General features: G+C 35.7%; 1 protein-coding gene across 3 annotated transcripts; it reads left to right on the plus strand.

Annotated features, from left to right (window-relative positions):
* Window positions 1-1510: 1510 nt before the first annotated feature.
* CPSF73-II (cleavage and polyadenylation specificity factor 73 kDa subunit-II) lies at window positions 1511-27292 on the plus strand. 3 transcript variants are annotated; one of them, XM_020350123.3, is made up of 14 exons: window positions 1512-1867; window positions 1941-2003; window positions 2091-2268; window positions 2660-2732; window positions 3448-3565; window positions 3927-4000; window positions 9152-9288; window positions 10785-10848; window positions 12903-12968; window positions 14194-14263; window positions 16969-17073; window positions 24060-24201; window positions 25423-25519; window positions 26201-27292. In XM_020350123.3, the coding sequence occupies exons 2-14, from the start codon at window positions 1979-1981 to the stop codon at window positions 26648-26650; spliced, it is 1599 nt and encodes a 532-aa protein (XP_020205712.1). In that variant the 5' UTR covers window positions 1512-1867; window positions 1941-1978; the 3' UTR covers window positions 26651-27292. The 3 variants fall into 3 exon arrangements, with proteins under 3 accessions (XP_020205714.1, XP_020205712.1, XP_020205710.1); XM_020350121.3 differs by having other exon boundaries at window positions 1513-1867; window positions 1947-2003; XM_020350125.3 differs by lacking the exon at window positions 16969-17073 and having other exon boundaries at window positions 1511-1867; window positions 1947-2003.

A 27292-nucleotide genomic window follows, 5' to 3' on the forward strand; every position in this document is an offset into this window, starting at 1 on the left:
GAATCAAAGATTCTCTCAACACGACCGAGAGAAAAAAGGAGATTACCAGATGTTGAAATGGGCATTGGGAGCAACAACGGATGAGTGACGAAGTCTTCCTTGCATCAACACAAATCGAACATTCTCTTGCTTGAATCGTGAGAGAGAAAAAGAGAGATTGTTCGATATTGAAACTGGCATTTTGGATTCAAAGTTTTCCCTACTTAAATACAAATGTAACATTATCTCCGCTTGAATCGTGAGAGAGAAAAAAAGGGAGATTACCTTCACTTGAATCTGATGTGTATCCAATCAGATAAAATTAAACACTGACAAACTCAAAGTCATATGATAAAGAAGAAAGATTAATGGGCTAGAATTTAAGTAGATTGGGGCCGAATAATTAAATAAGTCTATTATCTTTTTTTAATGTAATTTTTATTTTATTAATTTTATTAAATAAGTCAGATGACTTTCCATGTTACCTATGCCAACATTTAGTGTTTTAAGCTTCTTAATTGAATTTAATTAGTTAGTGGAATAGTGAGGAGTCAATTCTAGTGGATATTAAGTGTTAGTGAGAATTTATGTATCTTACCCATTTAAATTTATAAATAAGAACCTTTTGTAAAAATTTTAGACAGAGAATGAATTATTTAGAAATTTTCCAATTGAGAGGATTTTCTCTCTTTAAGTTTTTAAGAACTACTTTTGATTCTTATCCTTAAATTTTCTAATTCAAAATGACGAATCTTCTTCAACTTATCAATCTTTAGGAATTATAGCGTTATTCTTCCATTTCTTATCTCAATCCATGTTTTTTCCTTTTAATTTCTTAATTATGAGCATTTCAACCTAGATACATCCATAAAACAAATCCATCCCTCTAGGTTCATATTAGAATCGTGCAAGAGAGAAAAAGAGAGATTATTTGTTGTTGAATCGAACATCAATTTGAAGTCTTCCTTGCTTCAATATGAATGGAAATCTCAAGATAGAAACATTATACAATGTTGAAATGGGCATGGGCTCAAAGCCTTCCATACCTTAGTATGAATTGAATGTAACATTCTCTCAATTTGAATCATGAGACAGAAGAAGAGAGATAACCTCTGGTTGAATTGTGAAAGAGAAAAAAAGAAAGATTATTCGTTATTGAATCGGACATCATGAATTCAAAGTCTTTCATACTTACAAATGAAACATTTTTTCACTTGAATCACAAGACAAAAAAAAAAAAAAAGATTACAAGATATATTTCCAACCGTGAATAAAGAGATAGATAACGATATCTTTCCTAGTATCAACAAAGAGACAAACATTACTTCTATAAAATGAAAAATAAAATAGTTTTAGTATTAAATATAAAATGATGAATCAGGCTAAAATCATTGACATAACATGACATAATCAATACCATTCAAATTTATGATGGTTATCATAGAAATTTTGTTATATATATTTAACGGCAGAGATTTTTAACTTTTTATTTTTCTTTTTTTCATTTTCCCCCAATCTGCCCCTTTGCCCCTCCACCTCCCCTGACCCACCCCTTGCAATTACTCCTTCTTCCTCTGAAACCCTAATCCAACCTCCTTACCTTACCGCCATGACCAAAGCTGTACCGTAGCCTCCTTATCGGAGCGCCGCCGTCCTGACTCACTTCACCGTCGTCGACTCCCTCCTCGCGCCGCCCCTGCCGCCCGCCACCGCCGGCGCGAACGACTTCTCCGGCCTCCAGAGCCTCGACCTTGCAAAAGGGGCGTTGATCGTGGAGGTGAAGGAGAAGTGTGGATGATAGAGGTTACCGTAACGTCGTTAATTTTTGAAAAAACTGACATGTATTTTTAATTGACGTGGCTTAATTTGATTGGAGTTTGAGAAAAAGGTAAAGTGTTTTGGGACACGTCATTACCGTCCTATTTAAGTGTTGTGTTGGCGGCACTGAGTCTGCAAGTTAGACGCAGGTGTACGTTGGCGCTAGAGAGCGATATCATCCATGGCGATTGAAACGCTGGTGTTAGGTATTTGCTCGTTCCTTTTCCCCTACTCACGTTCAAGCAAGCAAGCGCATGAAGCAATCTAACGCGTGTTGTGTTTTGCTTTTGCAGGCGCTGGTCAAGAAGTTGGGAAGAGCTGCGTGGTGGTAACCATCAACGGCAAGCGAATCATGTTCGATTGCGGAATGCACATGGGCTACTGCGACAATCGTCGTTACCCTGATTTTAGCCTCATCTCTCCTAATAACGATTTCAACGCTGCCCTCTCTTGCATCATCATCACTCACTTGTATATATCTTTCTCTTTGATATTATTGTTATTACTATTATTTTTTATAACCACCGTAATTAAGGCCATTAGTTCCTCGGTGGAGTTTCGAGAGTTTAAGTCCTTTAGTTTGGTAATGAAAACTAACATTTTATTTGAAAATTAGAGTTTGTTTGAATATAAGCTCACAAGCTCTTTCGAAAGTTATTTTTTTTACTGAGAAATACTTTTTATTTTCAGTAGAGACGCTTTCAAAAGCGCTTTTAGCTTATCCAAAATTCCAAACAGACTCTTAATTACACTTAAAAGTTAAAACAACCAGCTCCTCCTCAAGATGCTGTTATTGTCATTATTGTTGTAACTGTTGTTATTCGTGTTTTAAAGTTGTGATGTTATTTGCGAAATTGGGCAGTCACTTGGATCATGTTGGCGCCTTGGCTTACTTCACTGAAGTTTGCGGGTATAATGGACCGATTTACATGACGGTAAGTCCTTTTCCTGTTATGTGTTTGATGAAATGTTTGCCTGAATATGGCTCTAATTTAATGGAATTTGAATATTTGTAGTAAAAGTTTTGGGTTGATGATAATTTTTTGTCCTGGCACTTGATGGAATATTTTGTTCAACGCTGCATGAAAAACTCTACTATAATTTGATCCTTATATGATCAGTCCCCTGTTGTATGTCTACATTGTAACGGTGTTAAATTTTTTTGTGTAACCATGCTATGTGACGGTCCTAAATTTGGTCCCTATACTTGATGCTGTTTTTTTATTTTAGATCCTATGCAAACCAAATGTACATTTTGATCCTTCCATGTAAAAAACTTCACATTTTGATCCCTATATGTTACATATTGTTTTTCATTTTAGTTCCTATTTGAAAAGTACTCTAATGTGATAACAACTTAGGGAAATGGTGGCACCAATTTGTTATTTTTTTTTCATATAGGGGCCAAAAGTTGCAATTTTTTCATCCAGGGACTTAGGACTAACACAGAAAGCAAATGTAGGGACCAAAATTATAATTTAACCAGATTTTTTAATATAATTTTTTGAAAATATATTTATATTGTAGAACGTTGGAAGAAAAGAAGGCAACATTTTTATTTATGAAACTAAACAGGTCCTTAAGCATAGGCTTCCATGTCATAATTTTACACCAGTAAATTTAATTTAGTTTTTGTTTCATTTTAAGCAGTACCCGACAAAAGCTTTGGCTCCTCTTATGTTGGAAGACTATCGAAAAGTGATGGTTGATCGCCGGGGGGAGGAAGAGCTATTCTCTTCTGATCAAATTGCTGAGTGCATGAAGAAAGGTAATATAGGATCCCTGTTGTGTCAGGTATTTAATGAAGTGAAAAATAATCTTTTCATCTGTTAAGTCAGGGATTTTAAATGAACGAAAATTATTCTTTTTCTGGGCTATAAATTTGTCACTTAAGTTAAATTTTCTTTTAATTGATAAATGTTGGCAGATTTCAGTTACACGATAAACATTTTTGTGTGTATTTTAAAATTGATTTGTTAAAAGATTCTGCTATACTTATCAGTAGTTTAGCGTATGTTTTGGACTTTTGAACACAGCAGGTTTCCATCTAAAATCACCATGCTTCTTACATTAGCATGTCAATTTCATATTATTATAATGATTGTAATTTAATTTGATTCCCTGTGCAGTTATTGCTGTTAATCTGAGGCAGACTGTACAAGTAGATGAAGACCTGCAGATACGAGCCTATTATGCAGGACATGTAAGGCTTACGAGCTTTATATCTAAAGCCATGTTTCATTTCAGCATAAAGTATAACTCCAGATGTGTTGGTGAATCTTTCAACATTAAAGTTCATGGTTAGATTTTGTGGTTATAAGATGATGGAGGATAGGATGCCGAAAAATAGGCAAATCTAGTCATTATATAACAATCAAAATAAATGGAAAGTGTATAGTAATGCATTTGAATGTCTGGAAGAGGTAGCCTTCATGAAATTCTGTAAGAATGTGTCTGGCAGCATTCAGGATTAGGGTTTAGGACTAATATCACTTGAATTCTGGTCAGTGGGGGCATCCAGGTTCTATGAAGGAAAAGTTAGATTTGTATGGTATTATTAGAGAAGAGATTATATTACTAAATATCTTTATTAGTTCTGTTTTAATATTGCATATCTTTTCTATATCTTTTCTGTATCTTTTCTGTTTTTCTGTTTACTGTTACCAACTCAGTTGGCTAGATTGTTAGGTCTATATATGTAAGTGATATCCCACAGATATCATTATCCTATTTTCTAATCATAATACAGTCTATTGATTTTCTCTCAACTCTCTCTCAACTCTCTCTCTCATATGGTATCAGAGCTTGGAAAGGCTGAGTTCTGCTCAATGTCAACAGTGAAGGATTTCTTCTTTGCTAAATGCGGGTGAAAATGATAGAGACCATCTTCACCAAGTTTCCCTTCAAGAAGAGTCTCGTTCAAATCCTGTGATTTGACAAAACAGGAATGAGGATAGAAAACGAAGTAGACATTGTTGTCTTTAGCAAATTTTGAAACACTTATTAGATTTTTGGTTAAACTGGGAACAAGTAAAAGGTCTTTGAGGGACAAAATTTTGGAGGGATGCATAGGGGACTGAAACATATTAGAACCTATTGAGGCAATAGATGTACCTTGGCCATTGGCCATAGCAATGTGTTCTGCACCAGTGAATTGAGCGCTTTGTAGAAGGTATTGAGGGTCTGGGGTTGCATGGTGAGAAGCACCAGAATCTGGGATCCATGCGGTGGCAGTGTTAAGAGTTGGAGGAGCATGAACATGTTGAGCAGGAGGAGCAGTGCGTGAATGGCTAGACTGATTGGAGGTTACTGCAGGAAAGGTGAATCCAGGAGGTGGAATACCAGGACCAGAAAAGGAGCCACCCAAAGGATAAGAGGGCCATGGGACAGGACCAGGCTGTCCAAGCATATTAACAGTTCCATAGTATGGAGCAGCACTAGGACCAGGGTGCTGAGGCACATACCCAGATTGAGAATTGGGACCATAAGTGGGGTAAGGAGTAAACAAAGAATGAAAAGGCAACCGAAAACCACCCATGGATAGACTATGGGAAAGCTGATAGCACGTGGAGGCTTCATGTCCACGTTTGTGACAAATTTGGCATTGAACAGTGGACCCACGATTTCGTCCTCCACGAGATCCACGACCACGTCCTCCATGATTATTGAAGCCAGCTTGGGGCTGAGGTGAAAAATTCTGACCAGTATTAGGTGAAGGGTTTGACATCTGGGGTTGCTGGAAAGCCAAATTGACGTTAGGCACACCAGTTGGGACAGGAGTGGCTTGAGCAAGATTGATGGATAGGGGTTCTTGGACAACAGCAGCTTTTGCTTGTTCAAGTCTTGCTTCCTGAGCAAGAATCATGTTTTCAATTTCAGTAGGAGAAAGGATGTCATCACGGCTGATGAATGCAGTGACAGTTGAAATCAGAGAGTCATATTCAGGTGGGAGACCACCAAGAATGCACTCAGCATGTTCTCTAGGTGAAACGGGACTGCCAATTGAAGCAAGAGTCTCAACAATAGTACTAATGCGAAGGAGATAATCTGAACACGATCTTGTGCCTTTCTTAATGGTGCGAAGCTCTAAACGTAACCCTCAGCCTTTCCAAATTCTGATCCTTGTATTTTTCTTTCTGCAAAATGTAATCATGGTGTTTCAAATACCTATAAACAGTGGCACTTACGGTTAGGGCATCCTCATCATGATTCCCTAACTAAAGCTTTACAAACTTGTAATATTCATCTTCCAACTATTAATAAAATTTCTGATTTTTGTGACTCATGCTGTATTGCCAAGTCTCATAGACTTCCTTCTCAACTATCTACTACTGTTTATTCCAATCCACTTGAACTTGTTTTTCTAGATGTTTGGGGACCTGCATCATTAGAATCTAGTTGTGGTTATTTGTATTTTCTAACGTGTGTAGACGCCTGCACCAAATACATGTGGATTTATCTCCTTCGTAGAAAATCAGATGTGTACTCCAATTTTCAAAATTTTAAGGCCCTGGCTGAGAAACAATTCCAAACACCTCTCAAATCTGTTCAAACGGATGGTGGAGGTGAATTTCGCACTCTAATTCCATTTCTTCAACAAGAAGGCATTATTCACAGACTCACTTGTCCCTATGCTCATCATCAAAACGGCACTGTTGAACGAAGACACAGACATGTCGTTGAACTTGGATTGGCAATGCTTCATCATTCGGCCTTGCCACTAAAATTTTGGGATCATGCCTTTTTAACTGCTACCTACTTAATCAACAGACTACCTTCCTCCTCTATTGAATTTCAATCACCCTATAAATTGATTCATAACAAGGATCCAGACTATAAGTTTCTCAAGGTTTTTGGCTGTTCCTGTTTTCCATTACTCAGACCCTATAATCAACACAAAATTCAACCCCGGTCCGAAGAGTGTCTATTCTTAGGATACTCACCTAGTCATAAAGGTTACAAGTGTCTAAGCAGATCTGGCCGAATCTATATCAGCAAAGATGTGATCTTCAATGAAGACAGATTTCCCTATACTGATCTCTTTATTTCAAAAAATCAAACCTCTACCCCTGCTACCTCTGTCTCTATTCTTCCCTCTCTTGTTTGTTCACACAACCCACCTTCCTCTCCTGTGATATCACCTGCCATCTCTGCCAGTTTTAGTTCCTCTGAGTCTAATTCCTTTCCCTCTTCAACACCTGACAGCACTACTTCCCTTACTGTTTCATCCTCTTCAAATTCACCTCCAGCCACAACTCTTAATGTTCACCCTATGACTACTCGCTCAAAAAATGGGATTGTTCAACCCAGAATTAACCCTACACTTTTGCTGTCCAATGTTGCACCAAAAACTGTCAAAACTGCTCTTACTGATCCCAATTGGCTTGCTGCCATGCAAGCTGAAATCACTGCTCTGCATGCCAACCGTACATGGACCTTAGTTGAGTTACCTCCTGGCCGAAAACCCATAGGCTGCAGATGGGTCTTTCGTATTAAAGAGAATCCTGATGGCTCCATTAACAAGTACAAGGCCAGACTTGTGGCCAAGGGCTTTCATCAGCAACCTGGTGTTGATTTTTCTGAAACCTTCTCTCCTGTGGTTAAGCCTGTCACCATCCGGATTGTTCTCTCCCTTGCTGTAACCTTTCAGTGGCCACTTCGACAACTTGATATTAATAATGCATTCCTCAATGGAATGCTTGAAGAAGACATTTACATGTCTCAGCCTCCCGGCTTCATTGAACCAAGTAGTAAGCATCTTGTTTGCAAACTACAAAAGTCTCTCTATGGTCTCAAACAGGCCCCCCGTGCCTGGTTTGACAGATTAACTTCTGTCTTGCTAAAGCTTGGTTTCCACAAGAGTAAGTGTGATCCTAGCTTGTTCATTTTTTCTACTCCATCTGCCACTATTTACATGCTTGTTTACGTGGATGACATTATCCTCACTGGCAATTCCCCCTCCTTGTTGCAAAAGTTCATTGATCATCTCAATGAAACTTTCTCTCTCAAAGATCTTGGTAGTTTAGACTACTTCTTGGGTATTGAAGTTAAAACACTCTCTACTGGGCAGTTACTACTATCTCAACACAAATACATTTCAGATCTTCTTACCAGAGTTAAAATGGAAGACTCTAAGGGAATCTCCACTCCTATGATTGGTGGTCAGCAACTTACTAAAACAGGAATCTCGTTTGATGATCCTACCTTGTATAGATCTGTAGTTGGTGCATTGCAATATGCAACAATTACACGACCTGAAATTGCCTTTAGTGTCAATAAGGTAAGTCAGTTCATGTGCTCTCCAATGGAGGAGCATTGGAAAGTGGTCAAAAGAATCCTTAGGTATCTCAAAGGGACTCTTAAATATGGTCTTGTTCTTACTCCTGCTCGGTCATCCTCCTTCTTCAATCTTACTGCCTTCACTGATGCTGATTGGGCATCTGATCCTAATGACAGGAGATCTACCTCGGCTGCCTGCATTTATCTTGGCCCTAATCTGGTGTCTTGGTGGTCTAAGAAACAACTGCTTGTTGCAAGGTCAAGCACTGAAGCTGAATATCGTGCTTTAGCTCAAGCCGTCACTGAGGTCTTGTGGATCCAATCCCTTCTAAAGGAACTGAAAGTTCATCTAAACACTCCTACAGTGCTCTGTGATAATCAAAGCACAGTAGCACTGTCTCACAATCCTGTTCTACACGCAAGATCTAAGCATATGGAACTTGACATCTTCTTTGTTCGAGAAAAAGTCATCAGTAAAGCTCTGGTTGTCTCACATATTCCTGCTCAGCATCAATATGCAGATCTTTTAACCAAGGCACTGTCTCCCAAGCGTTTTCTGTCGCTGCGTTCCAAGCTCAATGTTGCTGATCCATCAGATCTGTCTCATCCTCCTTGAGCTTGTGGGGGGTGTATTAGAGAAGAGATTATATTACTAAATATCTTTATTAGTTCTGTTTTAATATTGCATATCTTTTCTATATCTTTTCTGTATCTTTTCTGTTTTTCTGTTTACTGTTACCAACTCAGTTGGCTAGATTGTTAGGTCTATATATGTAAGTGATATCCCACAGATATCATTATCCTATTTTCTAATCATAATACAGTCTATTGATTTTCTCTCAACTCTCTCTCAACTCTCTCTCTCATAGGTATCAACAGCTGAAAAAAAGCTTTTGGAATTAAAGTTCCTTTGTTCCATAACAAGAACGACGCAAAGGATTAAAGTTAGGATTAAACTTTAGGGTTACTTTCCCTATCCAATCTGTATATGTATCGATAGTGTAGATTTTTGTTCTTTCAATGCCTTGGATTCATGTTTTAGTACTAAAGCTCATCATTCATCATATATGTTAAGGTTATTGGAGCTGCAATGTTCTATGCAAAAGTGGGCGAAGCAGAAATGGTTTATACAGGAGACTACAATATGACACCAGATAGACACCTTGGAGCAGCTCAAATTGATCGATTACGACTTGACCTTGTTATAACTGAGTAAGAACTTCATTGGTTGCATAAATGCACCTTAGAGAAAAAAGTTATCAATATTATAGTGAGAGCGATAATTGATAAATGATTTTTTCTTACATGTTTATCATTTACCTAATTCTTTTACAATAATTATGAATTTTTGATATACTTGTCATGGACTATTTATCTGCCTGTATTACCATTCATCTCATTCTCATATTAATATTACTGTTAGAAATATGAATCATTCCTTGGCTTGCACCTAATAGCCTTAACTTTTGGGATGTCGGCCCTTGAATACTATCAATTCATATGTGACCAAGAGGTCATAAGATGAATTCTTGTCTCCTTTTTTCATTATTTAATCAATTTCAATTTTGGGGTCAAATGCATTTTACTTCCCTAATTTATTAGTGAGTCTTACTACTCTTTCCTAGTCCTATAGCTGGTCATCAAATCAAGTAAAGGAGAAGTGTTGTGTTAGGCCTTTGATAGCTGACGTAAACCTTGTCAAAACCCAAACATGGACCACCCATGATGGATTATGTGTGCTAATTTTTGGGTGTAACCCAAAAGTAGTGCACTATATTGGAGAGTATCATATTGTTTGCCTTAATTATTGACATTTGGTTTAGGTACTTGTTGGGCAACTTTAGTTAATGCCAATTGGTTTCAAAATGAAATCAAATACGGTATCAAAGCCTATAGTCCATCTTTGTGTATTGTCTATTCCAACGGAGTGTCAGAATGGTATGCCCAATCTAACATCGAGAGTCCCACCTTACCTACCTCAGTTACTAGGGTGTGTTAGAATTGTATGTGAGAGATTATTGAGAGATTATGGGGGGAGGGACATAGGGTTGGAGTGATAAGGAGGGTGTGGGTTCGAATCCCCCCACTAACAAAAAAACTAACAATTAACAACTAACATTTGCCTATCAAAAAAAAAAAAAAAAAAAAAAAAAAGATTATTGAGTACATTGGGTAAGTCATTAGTACCTAAAGGGGGGGCTTTTTCATCACCCATGGACAAACAAAACAACATAAGCAACAGAGAGACAAAAAACTCATATCTTCTTTAAACACGAAGGATTTGGATGACACCACCCCTTGGAATGGGCTAGGGGGTCACCGACAAACCTGTTTGGTGGTCATCGATGAGAGGATCTCGCCGGAGATGGGCATGGGTCCTACATGCTCTAGAAAAGGAGGCATATAGTGGTGGTGCTTGGGGAGTTTTCCGACTACTCAACTCACGACATTGTGATTGTCGATGATGGATACTCAATTTTGGTTAACTGCTGATTTCAATGGCAACGACAGACTCTAATTTTTCTGATTTTAGCGCAGCGGAAACATGTGATTTGAATGGCCATACACATGTACTTTAACACAAGTATTTCAGTCGTTTCTTTTCAAGGATTATTTTGTTTGTAATGCTACATAAACTCCTACTGTTTCCCGTTATATATTTATTTCTTGCATACATTTTTTATATGACTCTAAAAATTTAATTTCAGATCCACGTATGCAACTACAATACGTGACTCAAGATATGCTCGAGAGAGGGAATTCCTCAAAGCTGTATGTATTCGCAGCACTTACTATATAGAACTGATGCAATTAAGCTGCTTATTTAATTTGGTTTCTTGTTTTTTTTCAGACATCTATTTAAGAAAAAGCATTGTTGATCTCACTTTCTCAGTCCTTTTTTTCTAGTTCATCTTGTCATACTTTTGCCGTTTACATTTTTCATTGACCTGCCATTGATTATATTCAAAGTGTATCTTTCAGTATTTTGTAGAGTCCTTGGTTTGTACTAATAGTGTGGAACAATTTTTGTTGATTAGTTCAAGAGGTTTTGACTCAGGTGAACAAAGGCAAGCTCTTGTGGATGAGTGTATTTATGCTCTTATTTGGTGCATTTTGATTGGACAGTTAGAATATTAGGACTCTTGCTGTTTAAGGAGTTCTGTTCTGTTCTGTTCTTTTTTTTTTTTTTTTTTTTTTTTTGTAGTTATTGGATTGGGCTTGTTGACCTATATTAACTATACAAGTGTTGTTGGTAGTCATGACAAATGTTTACCACACATGTATTTATATTGACAATAGAAATAGTACAATGATATCCATAAGGGCATCTCCAATGGAAGCAACTCATTTGAGTTGCTTCATGCATTGAAAAATGAAAAAAGTGGTTCTCAGTGTGCGATGTCAGTATTAAGCAACTCAAACACAAATTTACTCCAATGGTAAGAAACTTTAAGAAATTCAACTTTTAGAATCTTTTTTCTAACCATTTATGAACCAAATTTAAATTTTTATTAAAAAAGATAATTGCACTACAATGAAAGTGTTGAGAGTAATGGTGAATGGAGAGAACATATTCCTCGTGTATTGCAAAGCAAAAGATAGGTTTATATACAAAGTAGTGGGCCTAGGCCCATAAGATAAAACTATATCTAACACTCCCCCTCAAGCTGGTGTATATAGATCATATGCACCAAGCTTGTTACAAATATAATCAATCCTAGGACCCCGTAATGATTTGGTGAAGACATCTGCCAACTGATCAGTAGAGTTAACAAACTGAGTAGTAATGTCCTCAGATAAAATCTTCTCACGAATGAAGTGACAATTTATTTCAATGTGTTTGGTCCTCTCGTGAAATACTGGATTTGAGGCAATATGAATACGTGAAATCTTCTCCGGTCGTCGTGCCGCCAGTTGCCTCGTCGCTGACCTTCGCCTCTGGTCGCTACCTTCAGTTGTCGCCTTCGACCGCCACCTCGGGTCGTCACACCGTCGTCACTGGTCGCTTCCTGTCGCCGCCTCCAACTGTCGCTTCCGATTTCCACCTCTGACTGCCACTTCCGGTCGCCAACTCCGACCGTCGCCTCCAGTCATCGCCTCTGGTCGCCGACTCCGACCGCCGCTTCCGATCGCCGACTCCGACCGCCACTTCCGGTCGCCGCTTCTGGTCGCCAACTCCGACCGCCGCTTCCGGTCGCCACCTACAACCGCTTCCTGTCGCTGACTCCGACCGTCGCTTCAGGTGGCCGTCGCCTTCGATCGCCGCTTCCGGTTGCTGCCTCTGATCGTTGCCTCTGACTGCTGCCTCCGGCTGCCTCCGGTGACCAGTTAGCAGATATGTTCACAAAAATCGCTTAAAGGACCTCGGATTGATTACATTTGTAACAAGCTTGGTGCATATGATATATATGCTCCAGCTTGAGGGGGAGTGTTACAGATATTGTGAATATATTACAGATATTGTGGATACATATATTATGGCTATTATCCTCACTATCAATTAGGGATATGTTTAGATTAGTTTCCATAATATTAGAGATTAGTATCTCTATCATTTATTGTATTCACTCTATAAATAATAAGATTGGTATGTGTACAACAATACACACAATTCCTGAATCACAACAGGTGTATTGACATCTGTAGCATTATTTTGTTTTTTAATAAGGAGTCCTTGTGTTTATTTGGAAGAAAACAGGATAGTTACATGCTGTGTTAGCTTGGATCAGTATCAAGTTACAAGTTTCTGCTTTTGTTTGTCAAAAATTAACCTGATCCACAGTTACTCTTACGTTGGGTACTAAGTTTCATCTTAAATGATTTAGGTTCATAAATGTGTATCTTGTGGAGGAAAAGTGCTTATTCCAACATTTGCACTTGGAAGAGCTCAGGTATTTTGATTAAGATTTCCATTCATCTCACTGATTGTAATCTATCTTTTTGTTTGTTATCGCTAATGGATGTGTATATGGTTCAACTTATTTTGAAGAAATAATCAGTAATCACTTATTTTTGCTTGCTTTTCGGGATAACTTTTGAAAACTAAATAACGATTTTCTAGAATTTATGCTGTCCCAAACAAGCACTATTTTTTATATTTCCTTCGATATATTTTTTATATCTATAGATCTATACATATAATAAAAGATATATCTTTTTTGGTGTACAATTTTTTCTTTTGGATCATTTTATTCTCATAACTACTTTCAAATGACTTTTTCTCTCCCACTATCATTTTTTTATGTAGGTTAAAATATCTTTTTATTCCCTTTAGTTTCATTTATTTTATCTTTTAGTCTCTATAGTTTAAAATAGATCTTTTTAGTCCCTATGTTTTTTTTTCCAATCCTTTTTATTCCTTATAATTTAAGATAAATCTTTTTAATCTCTATACTTACAATTTTTTAATCATTTTAGTCTCTATTGTTAATTTTTTTTGTAACGTTGTTTGTTTTGTGTTGATGTGATTGAGGTGTTCAATTTTGTGAGGGTAAAAAAAGTGTTTAAACAATGGGTGTCGCAGTTGAAGGTACAAAATAGACGCGGAGCATCAAGAGGCCTATTTTAGAATAATTCTAGCAAAATAAATTTGATATCAGACACATAAAGTTGAATTAATACCTTTGTCACATCAACATGAAAGAGACAATATTACAAAAAAATTAATGATAGAGACAAAAAAGATTATAAAACTGCTAGTATAAGGACTAAAAGTGATAAGTATAGGGACTAAGAGGTCTATTTTAAACTATAGGAATTAAAAGGTGAAGTAAGTGAACCTATAGAGACTAAAAAAATATTTTAACCTTTTATTTATTTAGTTTTTGTTCTTTCTTCCTTACATTCCTGTAAATTTCACTCCTTAGACCTCTCACAATCTCTAGTTAATCACTCACTATTATTTTTTTTAATTTATTAAAATAATAGAGTGACATGAAGTGTCTCTTTTCCCCTAGTATTTATTAAAAAGGCATTCTTAAAAAACCAATTTGACCAAGGTTAGATTAATAAACCATGAGCCACTCAAATTGCTGGTTCAGTGACCAGTTTAATTTTAAAAACATTGATTTAGATGCAATGCTTGTCTAATATTTACCAACTTATTACAATATATAGGAGCTATGCATTTTGTTGGAAGACCACTGGGAACGCATGAATTTGAAGGTTCCTATCTACTTCTCAGCAGGTTTTTATCAGCTTGTCATTTTGTATTAATGATCTTCATTTCTTCTGTTATTTTGTATAATATAAACTATACAGAATCATTGTTGTAGAGTATAATTATTTTAATTAATATAATTTTCTTTTTATCTTTAATTAGCCTATACAGATTTTTTGGCTCTTGAGATTTGAAAAGTTTTAGTCTTTTGAGGTTCCTGAATCAAATGTGATAAAGTCTATATATAGGAGTGATTTCCTTCATTTTTGTAATCATCAGATTGTAAATAAATAAGTGCTAACTGATAGACACCAACTGGTATGAGAATAAGGACTGAATTTTATTCAATTTAACTGATACGGAATTACAAATTACATAGGAAATTTAGTAAACTGATTTGAGTGCAAAGGTTTCCTCACAAGATGTTGGAGAGCTTGGTCTCTCCCTTCCCGAAACCACTCAAAAACTGCCTACCTTTTGTCCTGCTTCTTCTGCTATTTTTATTTTGCTAATAACTGCCGAGAGGCAGTTACGCTTGCCCCCACTAATAGCACCCAGTGCCTAATAATTAAAATAACAATAACTGCTAAAACAATTCAGTCCTATTATAAAACCTAAGTCTTGGCTCTCCTCTTATAATATTTACTTATAAGAGGCCTAACACTAACCTTGTGAATAGAAAAAATAAGTGCTTGGAGTGGGAGCCCTTTACCCCAGTGGTGTTAGAGATGTTATAGAAAACAATTCATTGCCTTCACCTAACCACTCAATCTTTGAAGATAGATGATTCATTAGATGATCTCAGAGCCTCAAAGACCATATGGTCTTGGGTCTCATCCTTGCTGCCCAAATTTTTCTAATAAAAGCTTGAATTTCTGCTCAAGGTTTATGGACTAGTGCATCACCAAATAGCTTAAGCTTTTGGGAGAAACCATTCATGACAAGTAGGTCCGCCCAGCTCAACTTGGACTAGTTGGCGCACAAAGTGGCTTTCAGTATCATCATAAGTATCACAAAATATGATTCCATGCCACAAAAGATGTTTAGGTATAAATTAATCTTGAAAAGCACTTGATATTTGTTAAAAAAGAGGAAAAATAGAGACATGTTGGGCTAAAACCATGTATCTAAAAGGCATCATGGATATAGGTTTATATAGGCTTATTGTATTAAGGATTAAATATGTTTTTAGTCTCTCAAATTTAAGACAAATTTATTTTTGGTCCTTCAAATTTAAAATTGTTGTTTTTAGTCCCTGTAATTTTCAAAAATCTTGTTTTAGTCCCTTAAATCACTAATAACATATTTGAAAGTGACTAATTATGATAGTTATGCAATATCAACTGGATTTAATGTGATATTTTCACTAATAGGGACATGAATAAGTAAATTTTATGCAATAATGTTTGATAAATTTCTTAACAAAATTTGAATATAAGGACTAAAATAAGATTTTTTGAAATTACAAGGACTAAAAATAACAATTTTAAATTTGAGGGACCAAAAATAGATTTACCTTAAATTTGAGGGACTAAAAACATATTTAAGCCTTGTATTAATTATAATTTATAAATAATTAGAGGGTATTTTGTTTCCTCTAAAGCTGTGATTTTTTGCCAATAAATCTCTATACATTACATGTAAATATTGTATCTTGATTTTCAACACTTCGCCTCAAGTTGGAGCATATAGTTATGATTCACGATTCAAAAATTAGCTCAATGGTTCACAATTTGAATCTTGATTTGATTACCTTGCATGCAATTGTCCATAAATGGTGCTCTGGATTTTCATTGAGGGTTAGCAAGGTAGAAATTACACCATTTTAGAGAATGGCTTAAACCGAAAAAATGGATTTTAAAGAAAGAACCCTGGAAGAGTCTGTAGTTTGGTCCTAATTATACCATTAACTGCTTGTTAAATCCAATCTAAATGGAGTGAAATAAAAATCCTCCATATCTGAACCTTCTTGATCATCAATATTGCTTAATGCCAGTTCTGAAGGATGCCAAACTCTTGCCAAAGATAGAAATTTCAAATATACTGCTGATGTAAAGGGGAAAGCCAAACAAGAAATGATTTTTCATAAAGACACTGTAAACGATTGATATTTAATTTATGAAAATCTTTATAAATAAAAATGATCGTATTGATATATGGTGCCAACCTTGTCCAACACACAAGAACTGTATATGCTAACATATTCCTTAGTTCTTGTGAAATCTATACAATAAAATAGTATTCCAATTAGGTATCTATACATAGTTGTCGTTCTGTAATTGTAAATTTATAGTGATTAAGTATTTTTTTCTGCTTTCATTTAATTTCCGAAGAAGACAGCTATGATAACATAATTGCAAATTTCCAATTATCTCAAATAAATATTTAGAAATATATATAAGAAGGGGAGACAGAGGAATATCTATAAGGATGATGGTATGGAGTTAATTAGGCATTATTCTTTAAACAAAAGCTTCTGGTGATGCACTCTGTTTATGCTTGTGCAGAATAAATTTATTTGTCCTGTGCAAAAGAATCAGATTATGATAGTACAACACAGCTAATTTCTGTAACTTCATGAGCAGTCTATTTTCCCAGTGATGTTATCCATTAGCTGTGCTTCATAAGTTCATATTAAAACTTTCCTACTGATGTTTCTTCCATTATTTGTTGGTACCCTGTGCTTCATATTAAAACTAACTAGTAACTACTCAAATATATATATTTTTCAGGTTTAACAATCCAAGCGAATGCATATTATAAGATGCTTATTAGTTGGACAAGCCAGAAGATTAAAGATACATTCTCTATACATAATGCTTTTGACTTTAAGCATGGTAATTTCAATATTGTTGATGTTCCGTCTTGCATTATTATGCATTCATGTGCACTTGCATCTGTGTATGCAGTTCTGTTTTTCCTTTAATATTGACTGTGACCTAGAGCCTTGATGTTGGAGCATTCTTAAGTTGAAGATTACTTCTTTATATTCAATAGTTATAACAGTTTGCTAAATAATTAAGCAAATCTTGAAGAGAAGAATTTTTTGCTGTGGTATCAAACAAATTGAACTGGTCATCAAGGCTCAAAATCTTCAGCAATTCATCACTTCACCTTGCATTTCAAATCCCGATGTGTTTCCTATTCGAAGAAGATTGCGATTCTAATCGCGTAAACCCTGATTATTGCATTTGGGAGAAGCAAGATCAATTGCTTCTTGCATGGCTGTAATTGTTTCTCTCAACTTCCATGCTATCGTGCAATCTTGGATCCAATCACTCCTATGAGGTTTGATAAAATCCACACCTATTTTCATCATCAGACTCACTAAAGCCAGGCAACTTTGTTCTAAGCTTCGTCATTCCTTGCTCAATAATTGTCCCGTTGAAGAGTATCTTCTTCACATTAAAGCTCTTATTAATGCGCTTTTTTCTGTCGGCGGTTCTACTTCACATTGCTAACATATGGATTATACTGAAAGAGTATGATTTGGTTATTGCTCTCGTCAGATGTCGACTTCTTGATATCACCATTGAAGAAGTCGAAGGTCTCATTCTTGCTCAAGAGGTGCATCTTCAAAAATATACTGAAGCTAGTTTTGCTTCATTTACACCTTCAATGAATCTTACTCAAACAGATTCGGTTTCTCTAAGTGATGGTGAAAATTTGTCAAATGAGAATTCCCAATTTGATGCAAACCCTAACTATCATAACACAAATTCATACGTTGAATTTAGAGGTTCTAGTGGTCATGGTGGATGTAGTTTGTTTCAATGCTAAGTTTGTTTTTGTTATGCCCACACTACTCTTATGTGCTATAGTAGGTTCAATCCTCAGTACCAAGCCTCTACTGCATCGAACATGCCTGGTCCAAATTGGTTCCATTAGTGGCGTTAACATGCACCATTTCAGTAGAATAATTTTCAACAGTCTGGTATAAATTCCTATCATGCTCTTCTTCAATGGCAGTCACAACGACAAAAGCTTAATAGAAACAAGCAACCTCAAGCTATGGTCGCAAACACAAATCCTACACTAGCATCCACTTGGTTCCCTAACTCAGGAGCTTCATATCATGTTACCGACAATTCTCAAAACATTCAACAAACATCACTGTTTGAAGGTCCAAATCAGATTTTCATTGGTAATGGGCAAGTTCTGAATATTTCGTCCTCTGGTTCCTCTTTGGTTTCTTCTCCTTTTAATTCTAAAGTTAAAATGGTTCTTCATAATCTTCTACATGTGCTTCATATCACTAAAAATCTCATGAGTGAGTAAATTAGCTCTTGATAATGTTTATTTTGAGTTTCATGCTAATCTTTGTTTTTTCAAATCTCAGGATTCCAGTTAGATTCTTCTACAAGGTTACCAATTTCCTAGTTTGCATCTCTCAAATTTAAAAGCAAGAATATCTTTCTTTTCTTATTATTGAATTATGAGGTCATTGGACCTATATATACATGAGCCTGCAGGAAATTTAGGAAATATGGACAACAAATAGGGAGACAAATTCCCGTGATTATGGGATTGTTTCTAAATACATAAACCTAGTATTAATAGCAAGATACGACTGTAATAAATAATACAATAATAGCAAGGATAAAATATAAAACTTCCTAAAATACACAATGAACAACACGGTTTTGACAATGTGGAGAATAGACACACTAGAAGGGGGTTGAATAGTGTGTATCAAAAATTCACTTTTGTGTAGTGAAGAGAAAATAACTTAATAGACGCAGTGCTAGAGAAGAGTTAGATGAAGCACCAGAGATTTTTATGTTGGTTCATCTCAACTACTGAGATTACGTTCAGTTCTCAATCCAACCACATTAAGTTCCTCTAACTTTCACAAAGTTACAAGTATTCTTTTACCAAGCCACTTCTGACTCAATCCTAAATAGTCTTTGACTTGCCTCTTTAAGAAATTATCCAAGTATTCTTTAAACAACAAGCCTCTCCAAGCTTAGCACCAAGTATTCTTTCAATTAAGCCTCTTCAGACTTAACATTAAATATTCTTTCACACAAGCCTCTCCAGGCTTAATACTAAGTATTCTTTCATACAAGTTTTTCCAAGCTCAACCCCTTACAACAAGGTAGTGAATAATTACAAAATTGTTTCGTCTCTTTTAGACATGATATAATCAACAATGAAAGCACAAGTACTCTACAAAGATATATGTACAAGATTTACAATAGAATGCTTCTTTGTAGTTTTTCAGCTCTGTGTATTTCTGTATGTATCACTATACAGATTTCTCGATGTGTATTGCTTCTATCGCTTTTGTTCTATGTGTCGCTCTTTTGCATTTGTTGTTTGAAGGCTTGATCTTTTTATAGTAGCTTTAGAGAAGATGACTGTTACAGTAACTTTGAGTTGGACTTACAATTTGCTTCACGAGTTGTTTTGTCTATCTTCTTTGTTGATCCTAAAAATTACCATTGATGTATTTAATGCGAGCATTAAATGCCTTTCAACAAAACGTGTATCACTTATTTGATTTAGTATGCTATTTATCATCATTTCCTTCTAAATTGAGCATGACATAAGCTATGTCAGTGTAGAGTTGTTGAAGTCAGCACATAGTAGTCTTTTGTAGAACCTTTTTCGTGATATCCAGGATTTTGATTTTTGACGAATATTTTATCTTTTTCTTCATTAATAGATTTCGAGAGTTCTAAAGTTTTTTTTCTTGTTCGATCTGTTAAAGAATAACACATGAATGAAATTTAATGTTAGTCTCTTTTAAAAGTATATGTTTAATACATAGAGACAAATTATATGCTTTGTCTGATTTTCTTCATCTTATAGATGATATATATTTTTCACATTTTGTTTGATATAATATATCTTTATAGATATTTGACTTTGCTTAAAAAGAAATTTTTTTGTTTGTTATCATTAAAATTTGAGAGATCTAATATCGTCTTTTGACTTAACAGACAATATATCTCATCTCAATGTCTTCTGGCTTAAATGTCACTAGGTTTCCACCAAAGACGGTGTAGTATCTAGTAGTTAATCTCTTATCCACAACTAACCCCGCATAATTTGCATCCTTATATGCTTCAAAACTTACACTCTTGTTTCGTTTGAACGAAATCCCTCTTCCTAGAGTCCCTTTTAAATACCGGACAATTCTAAGGTCAACTTGTAAATGTGTTTCCTTTGGTTGGTGCATAAACTAGCTGACTAGACTCACAACTAAAGCAATGTTTGGCCTAGGGTGAGATAAGTAAATAAGCTTGCTCACGAGTCTTTGATACATTTCCTTGTCCACAACAATATCCTTTTCCGCACTTCCCATCTTTATATTTGGATCACCTGGAGTACTTGTTGGTTTGTAAGCTATCTTACCTGTTTCTTTAAGAAAATTAGTAATATATTTTTGTTGAGATATGAAGGTTCCTTTCTTGGGATGGGCCACTTCAATCCCCAAAAAATATTTAATTCTCCCTAATGTCTTGATCTCAAATTCCGTGGCAAGGCATTGACTTAACATTTGCTGCTCCTTTTTGTCATCCCCAATTACTATAATATCATCTACATAAACCAATGATATTGTTACTCCCCCTGAAACTGAATGTTTGATAAATAAAGTGTGATCCCCTTGGCTCTGTTTGTAGCCTAGACATGTCATAACTTTGGTAAATCTTCCAAACCATGCTTTTGGGGATTGTCTTAGCCCACATAGAGCTTTTTTTAACTTGCCAACAATTCCAGCAGCAACCTATCCATCATAACCAAGGGGCAAATCCATGTATATTTCTTCTTTAAGGTCTCCATATAGGAATGCATTCTTCACATCGAACTGTTGTAGGTCCCAATCATGATTTGCTGCTAATGACAATATTACTTTGACCGTGTTCATTTTAGCAACCAGGGCAAGTGTCTCCAAGTAATCCACTCCATAAGTTTGAGTGAAACCTTTAGCCATTAACCTTTCCTTGTAACGTTGTCCGATATTTTACGGTATATACTCAATTTCACCCTACTAGTTTTTTTTCCAATTGGTAAGGTGACAAGTTCCCAAGTCCCATTATTGTTTCACTTCCATTTTCACATCCATGGCTTGTTTCCATTTCCTATCAGATAATGATTCAGATATAGAGGAAGGTGGAGGTGTGGAGTTTAGGTTTATGAGCAGGAGAAAATTTTTCAAAGAATAGGAAGTTTTGGGTGCATGTTCTGGTTCCCTTTCTAAGAGCAATGGGAAGGTCCAAGTTTTGGTCCACCTGAGCTTTTGAATTCTGAGAAACAAACTCATTATTTGAATTTAAAGGATTATAAAGTGTTACCTCATGTAATGATGGTGAGTTGGATTCTTGGACATAGACAGATTCTAGAATGGCCTTTTCTCTCCTTGAATATACCAGATTTTCCCCAAATTTCCCACCATTAGGCGCAGGTTAGGTGCTTGTTCTGTTCTTCTCTTAGTTTCAAGGACAGTCACACTATTTGTCCTGCTTTCAAGTCCAAATGCCATATTTGGAAGCATGAGAGGCTCATCTTCCTCTCTTACATTTTTCCCCTGAAGATGAGGCTGCTTGAAGTAGCTCTCTTGTTCGTTGAAGGTGACATCCCTTGAATAATAGGATATTTTTGATGGGGTGAAAACATTTGTATCCCTTTTGTGTGATTGAATACCCTAAGAATATACATTTGACATCCCTAGGATCCAGTTTTCCCCTTTCATTACTATGAAAATGCACAAAGGATACACCAAAATATTCTAGGTTGGAGTTTATTGGTAGGATCCAGGTGTGGGTAAAATGAGGATAGGACTTCCATGGGGCTTTTTGGATTCTAAGAAGGGCTTTTTGGTAAGAAGGGCTTTCCCCCAAAATTTCTTAGGAACATGATTTTGAAAAAGTAGAGCCCTAGTTTGGCCTAATAAATGTCCATTTTTTCCTTCCTGCAATCTCATTCCGTTGGGGTGTGTTCACACATGAAGGCTCATGAATTATCCCTTCCTTTTTGAAAAAAGAGTTGAGCACAAGGTTAAAATAGTCCTTGGCATTACCAAACCTAATTCACTTGATACTGACTCCAAATTGATTCTTAATCATTGACACAAATGGAAAACAAATGGAGCTAACTTCAGATTTCTGTTTCAATAGGAAAAAACCCAAGTCACCTTGGTACAATCATCTATGAAAGTTAAAAACCATCTAACACCTGAGATATTAGGGACATAAGTAGGACCCCATACGTCGGTATCAAAAGGATAAAAGGGGAAGGACTCATCTTATTGTTAATGGGGAAAGGTACACGTTTGTGTTTAAACACCTCACAATGGAGACTCTCCACATTTAAATTCTTAAACAAGGAAGGGAATATCACATTTATAACTCTAAATGAAGGGTGTCCCAACCGGCAGTGGTATAGTTGAGCTTTCTCTTTATTGGTCATGGGATTCAAATATGAGAGAGTGACTCTTGGTAGGCAGATTAAAGTCCTCCATATAGTACAAGCCATTTCATTCTCTAGCATGTCCAATCGTCCTCCCCAAGTTCTTGTCCTGCAATATACAAGAGTTATGAAAAACAATGTTGCATGAGAGATCTTTTGTAAGATTTTGTATAGAAATTAGATTGATGGATAGTTTAGGGACATGTAGGGCACTTTTTAATGTCATGGATGGGCTTATTTGGACCTCTCCTTGTCCTATTGCAATTATAAGGGTTCTATCTATTGGGGAAATTTTCTTGTTGCTAGGACATGGAGAATATGTGGAGAAGTATTTGGGTAGAGGGGTCATATGGTCAATGGTTCCAGAATCTAGTATCCAATTATGGGTAAAAGGTGTATTTGAAACATTAAGTCCAAAAAAGAATGGAAACTTACCAAAATATGTTAAGGAGCACATACTTGTAGGCTTCTCCAATTTACTAAGGAAGGATCTTACCCTTTCTATCTCTTCATGATTTAGCTGGACAGATGTTTCACTTTGTCCATTAACAATGTATGCTTGCCCTTGCCATCCCCCCATTGGAGGGCCTCCTTTCTGCCCCCATTCTTGGCTTGGGGGTTTTCTATATAATTTCCAGCACTTCTTCGTTGTGTGATGCGGCTTGTTGCAGTGGGTACACCAGACTTCCTTATGCTTTCTCTCCATATTGGGAAACCCACTTTTCCTCTAGTTAGCAACCATGGTTGTTCTTCCTTCGGCCACCATTGTTGAGGTTTTAGTAGTTGGGGTCTCTAGCATCAGTCCTCTCCAACTTTCTTCCCTTCGAATAATGGCTAGCACTTCATTAAGCCCTAGGACTTTCTCTTTTCCCAGGATTTTCGGACCTGGTCATATTTGTAATCTTCTGTGAAATATTTTTCCCTCATCAATAATACATAATATGTTTCTCTTTAATATGGTATCCAAGCTACCATAGATCTACTCTAAAAGAGCCACCAATTATTTATCCATGTACCAAGTTCAATAGTACTGAACGTCTCAAGTTTCACATTAACTAGAGATAACACAAATAAATAGTTTATAAGTAGAGGACAACTTTTTTCTGATAAACCAGTTTTGTAGGACCGAGTTAGGTTCCATGCCTATTCATCTAGTTTGGATGTTACAGTTCAAAAATGTATTGGAAAAAATTTATGTCTCACATTGATTAAAGATAAGGCAAATAAATAGTTTATAAACGGATGACAACCTTTACCTTATAAATCGATTTTGTAGGGTCGAATTAGGCTTAAACTTACTAATCTAAGACATGTGAAAACTTGTAGAAATTGAGATTGGATATTCTGTTGCTTTGATGTGTGTCATCTGATAAGTTCCATGCCTATTTATCTGGTTTGGATGTTACAGCTCAAAAATTTGAAAGGTCTATGATAGACGCTCCTGGTCCTTGTGTTCTTTTTGCCACTCCTGGGATGATAAGCGGCGGATTTTCACTTGAAGTTTTTAAGCATTGGGCAGTGTCGGAAAATAACCTTGTCACTTTGCCTGGGTACACCCTTGTTTCTTCTCTTTCTGTTTTTACAGTATATTTATTCTCTTTCTCTTAACATTAGCCATTTGATGGCATGATGAGCAAAATACACATAAATGTTTCCCACAATTAGCATGTCACGTTGAAAAGTTTATGGTTATCAAACTATTTTGATACTGTCCAATGTCCATATATGATAAATATCTCTTTTTATTAAAACTGCTCTCCTTTAATGATAGATATCTCTCCATAAATGTTTCCCTCAATATTTAATAATCTGGCTGATTAGGAAGTGACTGGCTCGCATATTTTGTGAAAGGAAAGAAGATTCGAAATGCAATTGATGTTTTTGATGTGTATGAGTTTGAGATTGCATTTTCAAATCATGTAAATGATTCACATGATTAATTTTTTAGATAGAAGTTACAAATTTTAGGTTCGTAATTTTCTATCATTTTTTTTATAGGTGCTGATTAAATCCATTTATCAAATTATGCATAAATCCAATCAATGTTGTTCAAATCAAAATCTTATCTAGGATCACAAAGGAGGTGAGAAGTCATAACTCGAGAGTCGTAACTCGGTTGTAATTCTTGAATTACAAGTTTTCACCTCCTCCTCAATTCTGGATAAGATCTTGATTTTATCAACATTGTTTAGAGACTGTTCAAAATATGGGTTTCAATTTCTATGCTATATTGTAGGCAAATGATGCTTGTATTTAAGTGATGAAAATTAAAGCAAAAAAAAGACTACAAAATTTGTGGAAAGCAAAGGGTTTTAGTAAAATAAATGAACAAGTAAAATAAGTAGAAGGGCAAAAGAATGTAAAACAGAAAGTTGTGGAGGAGGGAAAGAAACACAAGGGAAAGATTTATGAGAATACAAACCCCACACACTCTGGTTCTACTTGGGTGCAATGTTATTAATGGTGGATGGTGGCAGCCCAAAAATCTGCCATAAAATTATGGAAGATGGTGGTTACTAATTACAAATAACTTTGAAATATGGTTTATTCTCTTATCTATGGCTTCTTTATTTAATGGCCTGGATCTTATATCACAACATATATTGAGTGCATGAAGAGGCTTTCCTTCCCTATTTCTTTTTCAGTCTCATAAACAGTAGTCTTTTTCTTTTTAAGAAAAATATGTATAAATATGTACCAAAAATATTCTATTTTGATATACTCACATACCAGTTGTATTATGCTAATCTGCTACTTTGTTACTCTTGTAGGTATTGCGTGGCTGGAACAATAGGTCACAAATTAATGTCAGATAAGCGGGACAAAGTTGATCTGGATCCTAATACAAAAATAGATGTGCGTTGCCAGGTACATTTTACTTCCTACCCATTTCCAGGGATATATATCTACTTCCAGTCCAGTATTATGAACTTCGGCATATAGATGTTCCACCTGGATAGGGAAAAGCTTAGCAGTATGTACTAATAAATAAATCTGCCGAGTGATTAAAATAATATAAGTATATTGAAAACAGAAAAATTTCTCCATTTTCACAGATTATTAAATTAGTCTAACCTCTTAAGTTTAATGTTTGATGTGTGTTTGCTTACGACATGATTTGAGAGTAAGTAAAACCTTCTTTTGTCATTTCTCGTTGGAGATAAAGAAAACTCTATTTTCTTCTGCTTGTGTTGACATTGGTATAGTGGGTATAAACCGATTATAAGTTCATCTTCCTCTATAGCTTCATCCTCTTCAACTAATGCTTGTGTCTCTGTCACCTACTGATGTTCCTCCATTTATCATGAAATTGTTTCCAAAACTTGTGTGCTTTAGAAATAAGAGCAAAAAGAAATTGTAGTACTGTTTAAATTATTGTTTTTTTAGTCTTGAAATGCTTGAATACCCAAAAACAAGGAAGTCATGTAGTTAAATGTACATTTTATATAAATTTCAAATTGAGAAATATATTGTACAAATTGGCATTGAAGGTAATTCAGTCAGTTCATTTAGTTTCTGGAATAACTTTTACTTGTCTTAAATTGACAGGTTCATCAATTGGCTTTTAGTCCTCATACTGATTCTAAAGGGATAATGGATCTTGTAAAATTTCTCTCCCCGAAGCATGTTATACTAGTGCATGGCGAGAAGCATAAGATGGTTTCTCTTAAAGAAAAAATTCATTCTGAATTGGGGATTCAATGTTATGATCCTGCAAATAATGACACCATATGCATTCCTTCAACTCACTATGTAAATGCTGAAACCTCAGACGCTTTCATTCATAGCTGCTTGAATCCAAACTTCAAGTTTCAGAAATGCAGTTCAGTGGACATATGTAACTCTACTACGATAGACAGAAACTTAATGCCTGAGCTTCAAGTTGAAGATGAAAGGGTAGCAGAAGGAGTTTTGGTTGTGGAGAAAGGGAAAAAGGCAAAGATTGTACACCAGGATGAAGTTTTGCTTATGATGGGTGAAAAGAAACATGATGCTTAGTTAGCATTTGGACCTCCTGTTTTGGTGACTCAAAGGATGGCTTAACCGATGAATGCTCTTGGCTTTAATTCTTATATTCAAAACTCCAAGGCCACTTATCTAGAACCACTCAATTCCTTGGAGAGTATCTGCGGATAATCAATTCACGCACGCATCTCTCTTCTGTAGAAGTATTATTATCCTTTCAGGATTATGGAAAACTCAACATATAACCAAAGCAGTATATTTCTGCTGCTTTGCTCAGCAGTGAATGAAAAACTTGCAAGCAAACAAATTTCAGCAATGTAGAGCATGAAAATCTGGTCCATATGTTTATCTGAGTGCTCGAAAGCATGCATCATGTGAATCAACAAAAACGGTTCGATGAAAGAAAATCAGTTTAAACAGAACTGATTTGGGGTCCATATGTTTCTTTGCAAGGAGTTTGATTTCGATGTTAGACTTCTGCTATACATTTAGCAATTGGAAATTCCTTCTACAAATTTACTGTGTTTAATTGTTTATTTGATCCAGGATAAAGGAAATTACTGTGTATGTTTATTTGATCTTTTACGAGTTCTGTACAAATATTGTAGTGATTATCTCTATATTACATGTTCATCAAGAATTATTTATAAGGGTCATTCAATGATCTGCATTTCA

Source organism: Cajanus cajan, chromosome 11 (genome assembly GCF_000230855.2).
Source record: "Cajanus cajan strain Asha chromosome 11, NIPB_CcT2T_4, whole genome shotgun sequence".
In the NCBI taxonomy this organism is placed as follows: Eukaryota; Viridiplantae; Streptophyta; class Magnoliopsida; order Fabales; family Fabaceae; genus Cajanus; species Cajanus cajan.

Excerpts from the sequence above, each read along its gene's own strand:
- CPSF73-II (XM_020350123.3), top strand. The coding sequence starts at position 1,979 with ATGGCGATTGAAACGCTGGTGTTAG. Across the intron at positions 2,733-3,447 it reads ATGGACCGATTTACATGACG|TACCCGACAAAAGCTTTGGC; the intron begins GTAAGTCCTTTT and ends CATTTTAAGCAG. Across the intron at positions 4,001-9,151 it reads GAGCCTATTATGCAGGACAT|GTTATTGGAGCTGCAATGTT; the intron begins GTAAGGCTTACG and ends ATATATGTTAAG.